This window comes from Clinocottus analis, unplaced genomic scaffold (assembly GCF_023055335.1).
Source record: "Clinocottus analis isolate CAN_PGR_092001 unplaced genomic scaffold, fCliAna1.0.p SCAF_35, whole genome shotgun sequence".
Lineage (NCBI taxonomy): Eukaryota > Metazoa > Chordata > Actinopteri > Perciformes > Cottidae > Clinocottus > Clinocottus analis.
Window position 1 is genome coordinate 1,517,204 of NW_027176098.1, and position 5,000 is coordinate 1,522,203.

Sequence of the window (5,000 nt, forward strand, 5' to 3'; positions counted from 1 at the left end):
AGCCCCGCCCACTGGCCGTGTGTCAGGAAACAAGAAATGTTTAGTTTCTGCTTTGAGAAGTTGTTCAATTATTCAATTAAATTAAATCTTGATAGAAAAACAATGAATTGATTATAACTGACAATCTGAGACACTTTTATCTCTTAATATTATATTTTATCCTGATACAAAGTTCATATTTATATTAAGTCATTTACAGAAAAGAGTCGAGAGAATAAAATATCTCCTTTTAAAAAAGTAGAAAAACTGCAAATGCAAAGAAACGCAGGATGACGTTGAATCCCTCTGTCTCCTAGCATCCTATCCTCTGTCTCCTAGCATCCTATCCTCTGTCTCCTAGCATCCTATCCTCTGTCTCCTAGCATCCTATCCTCTGTCTCCTAGCATCCTTTCCTCTGTCTCCTAGCATCCTATCCTCTGTCTCCTAGCATCCTATCCTCTGTCTCCTAGCATCCTATCCTCTGTCTCCTGGCATCTTTTCCTCTGTCTCCTGGCATCCTTTCCTCTGTCTCCTGGCATCCTTTCCTCTGTCTCCTAGCATCCTATCCTCTGTCTCCTAGCATCCTCTCCTCTGTCTCCTAGCATCCTCCCTCCTCTGCAGCTTTGAGGTTTCATGAAGGTAGACAGTAAAAGCAGTTGTGATGATACGAAGCGTCACTTTGAACGCTACGTTACCCACAATGCCCTGCTCTCACCTCCCACAGGTGCCGGCTGTTCCTGACGGCTCCGGCGTGCAGCTTGTCCAGCAGCAGCGGGACGCCCTGGAACGGCCCGATCCAGGTCCCCTGAGGGATCCGCTGGGACGCACAGATCCCGTAACCCAGACCCGGGACGGTGCTGGTGCACAGGCAGACCTGCAGGGGCAAGGGGGCAAGAGGTCAAGGGGGCAAGAGGTCAAGGGGGCAAGAGGGCAAGGGGGCAAGAGGTCAAGGGGGCAAGAGGTCAAGGGGGCAAGAGGTCAAGGGGGCAAGAGGGCAAGGGGTTAAGGAATCAATGGGGTAATGGGGCAAGAGGTCAAGGAATAAATCGGTCAAGGAGTTAAGGGGGCAAGAGGTCAAGGGATCAAGAGGTCAAGGTTTTAAGGGGGCTAGAGGTAAAGGAATCAAGAGGTCAAGGGGTTAAGGGGGCAAGAGGTCAAGGGATCAAGGGGTCAATGTGTTAAGAGGTTAAGGGGCAAGAGGTAAAGGAATCAAGAGGTCAAGAGGTTAAGGGGCAAGAGGTAAAGGAATCAAGAGGTCAAGGGATCAAGGGGTCAAGGTCACACCTACAATCTATTCATACACTATTCTACACATTTACACACCACACAGACACACACACACACACACAGGAAGTCCCACCTCTCTGGGCAGGTCTCTCAGCCAATCGGGGACGTCGGGCAGCGCGGCGGTTGCCGTGGCGCTGCTGGTGCCGACGAGGCGCCGCAGCGAGTGCAGCGGGCCGTGCATGGGACACTCGCCGTTCCTGTTGTCTGCACACATGTCACAGCCTGCAGGCGAGACGCAGGGCAGAGTTACACACGGACACACACACACACACACACACACACACAGCAATATCACATGTGTGCATATACATATATATATATATATGTGTATATATATATGTATATGTATATAGAGGGAGGAAGGAGAGGGAGAAAAGAGCGAGGAAGGAAAGAGGGTGGAAAGAATGAGGGAGGAAGGAGAGGGAGGAAGGGAGAAAGGAGAGGGAGGAAGGAATGAGGGAGGAAGGAGAGGGAGGAAGGAAAGAGGGAGGAAGGAGAGGGAGGAAGGAAAGAGGGGAAAAGGAGAGGGAGGAAGGAGACGGAGGAAGGAGATGGAGGAAGGAGAGGGAGGAAGGAATGAGGAAGGAAGGAGAGGGAGGAAGGAATGAGGAAGGAAGGAGAGGGAGGAAGGAATGAGGAAGGAAGGAGAGGGAGGAAACAGGCCGTGTGGTTGAAGCGGCGAGCAGCGTTTTACAGAATTAGCGTCATCATTTACCCATGATGCCGTCTGACAGCAACGACGTTAATTGACCGCAGCGACATAATGAGAGATGATTATCTGCTCACAAAACTCCCACAATGCCGAGCAACAGGATGTCAGCGCTGTTGTTTTTCTGCTTTTCCCAAAATTAAACATCCGCAGTTTGAGTTTCACGCCGTGATGGAAGCAGATTTAAATGAAAACACGTCGTTAAAGAAACACGCAGAGGAACCGTCACGCTGCGGAGAACCAGAAAACATGTCTGATCCTGTTCCAGGAACAGGAACAAGGTTCAGGAACAAGGAACAGGAACAAGGTTCAGGAACAAGGAACAGGAACAACGTTCAGGAACAAGGAACAGGAACAACGTTCAGGAACAAGGAACAGGAACAACGTTCAGGAACAAGGAACAGGAACAACGTTCAGGAACAAGGAACAGGAACAAGGTTCAGGAACAAGGAACAGGAACAACGTTCAGGAACAAGGAACAGGAACAAGGTTCAGGAACAACGTTCAGGAACAAGGAACAGGAACAAGGAACAGGAAAGAGGAACAGGAACAAGGAACAGGAACGAGGAACAGGAACAAGGAACAGGAACAAGGAACAGGAACGAGGAACAGGAACAAGGAACAGGAAAGAGGAACAGGAACAAGGAACAGGAACAAGGAACAGGAACAAGGAACAGGAACAAGGAACAGGAACGAGGAACAGGAACACCAGAGTCATGGAGCTCACAGCTGGGAGGAACAGGAAGTCATTTCTACAACTCGATTGAGACGAGAGAATCCTGGAGGAGGAAACAGGAAGTTCTCAGAGGAAAGAAGGTTTTAAAGGAAGAGTTCAACTTTCACCACAACCTGTTATGAATTATGCTAATCAGTTCACAACAACGTAACGCAACAACGTAACGCAGCAACGTAACGCAACAACGTAACACAACAACGTAACACAACAACGTAACACAACAGTGTAACACAACAACGTAACACAACATTGTAACACAACATCGTTAACACAACAACGTAACACAACAGCGTAACACAACAACGTAACACAACAACGTAACACAACATTGTAACACAACATCGTTAACACAACAACGTAACACAACAGCGTAACGCAACAACGTAACACAACATTGTAACACAACATCGTTAACACAACAACGTAACACAACAACGTAACACAACAGCGTAACGCAACAACGTAACACAACATTGTAACACAACATCGTTAACACAACAACGTAACACAACAACGTAACACAACAACGTAACACAACAGCGTAACGCAACAACGTAACACAACATTGTAACACAACATCGTTAACACAACAACGTAACACAACAACGTAACACAACAACGTAACACAACAGCGTAACGCAACAACGTAACACAACATTGTAACACAACATCGTTAACACAACAACGTAACACAACAACGTAACAACTACAAATAGCGTTAATGAATAATTGCTCATCGTGGACTTTTCTACATAGTTTACAATAGTATTTGTTAACAATGTATTTATATGTATTTCAAAGTGTATTTGCTGGTTTCTTTAAACGCAGTACTTTGAACAGTACTAGTTGTACTGCTAGTACTCTGGAAGAGACTTTACTAGACGGCTCAACAATTAAATCACATGCTGAAATGTATTGTTTTTAAGATTCAAAAGGTTTTTAAAGATATTTTACGAAGCAGTTTAGATTCAAGCTAAAATAAAATGTTCATAAGTTTCTGATATTTTAACAAGTATTTCTGATAATCTGAATCTGTTGAAGTACTTCTTTGTCCTCAAAGCTTCAGGCGTGTTATGACGAAGTTACTAAAATAGTTTTGCACGTTAATAATGTTCCTGCAACGCGTGCGTGAGGTCGTTTCCGTAGCGTAAACATTAGCATGGCGCTAACCTCCAGCGCTCTTCCTCCTGCAGCGCTCGTCCTCTTCCTCTCCTCAGACGGATGAACTGGCCGTGAACTTGTTATGAAGTTCTCTGCTCGCCGCCATCATTCAGGCTCAGTATTGCGTTACATCCATCGCCAGTGTTTAGACAGCCCCCATCGCCAGTGTTTAGACAGCCCCGCTCCGCCTCTGATGTCTGAGCGCCGGCGGCCTGGAAGCGTCTCGCGAGACGTTTTCAGTTTTATGGAGATTATCTTTAAACCTCGAATGCAAACATTTCATCTTTTCAGAAACACGTGTTTTCAATCGTTTCTCCTGAAGTTAATCCTGAGGTCGACCTGACGAGCAAATCACAGATTATATTGTGTAACAGTTGTTTTGTGTCTCGTTGTGGTTGTTGTGTATCTCGTTGTAGTGGCTTTCTGTCTCTTTACGGTTGTTTTGTGTGTCTTTGTAGTTGTTTTGTGTCTCTTTGTGGTTGCTATGTGTGTCTTTGTAGTTGTTTTGTGTCTCTTTGTGGTTTGCTATGTGTGTCTTTGAATTTTTTTCCGTCTCATTGTCGTTGTTTTGTGTCTCTTTGTAGTTGTTTTGTGTCTCTTTGTAGTTGTTTTGTGTCTCCTAGTAGTTGTTTTGTGTCTTTTTGTAGTTGTTTTGTCTCTTTATAGTTGTTTTGTGTCTCTTTGTAGTTGTTTTCTGTCTCTTTGTCGTTGCGTAGTGTGTCTTTGTAGTTGTTTTGTGTCTCTTTGTGGTTGTTTTGTATCTCGTTGTAGTTGTTTTCTGTCTCTTTATGATTGTTTTGTGTCTCCTAGTAGTTGTTTTCTGTCTTTTTGTAGTTGTTTTGTCTCTTTATAGTTGTTTTGTGTCTCTTTGTGGTTGTTTTGTGTCTCTTTGTAGTTGTTTTCTGTCTCTTTATGATTGTTTTATGTCTCCTAGTAGTTGTTTTGTGTCTCTTTGTAGTTCAGATTATCTTTAAACCTTGACTACAAACATCTTCATCTTTTAAAAACACGTGTTTTCAATCTTTTTCCCTCCTGTACAACATGAAGTTAATCCTGAGGGATTGACCGTCACGAGCCATCAGGAGGCGGCGGCTCCGTCTCAGACTCTACGCAGCCGCCGGCCTCGT

The 5,000-nt window shown here is 45.0% G+C and overlaps 1 protein-coding gene across 1 annotated transcript in view; it reads right to left on the reverse strand.

Annotated features, from left to right (window-relative positions):
• Positions 1 to 5,000, reverse strand: part of prdm6 (PR domain containing 6) — a 101,820-nt gene that overhangs the window by 92,131 nt on the left and 4,689 nt on the right. Inside the window, exons 2-3 of the mRNA XM_068596213.1 lie at positions 1,341 to 1,489; positions 696 to 854 (exon numbers count right to left, since the gene is read on the reverse strand). Of these exons, the coding sequence (XP_068452314.1) occupies positions 696 to 854; positions 1,341 to 1,489 (308 nt within the window). The remainder of the gene's footprint in view (positions 1 to 695; positions 855 to 1,340; positions 1,490 to 5,000) is intronic.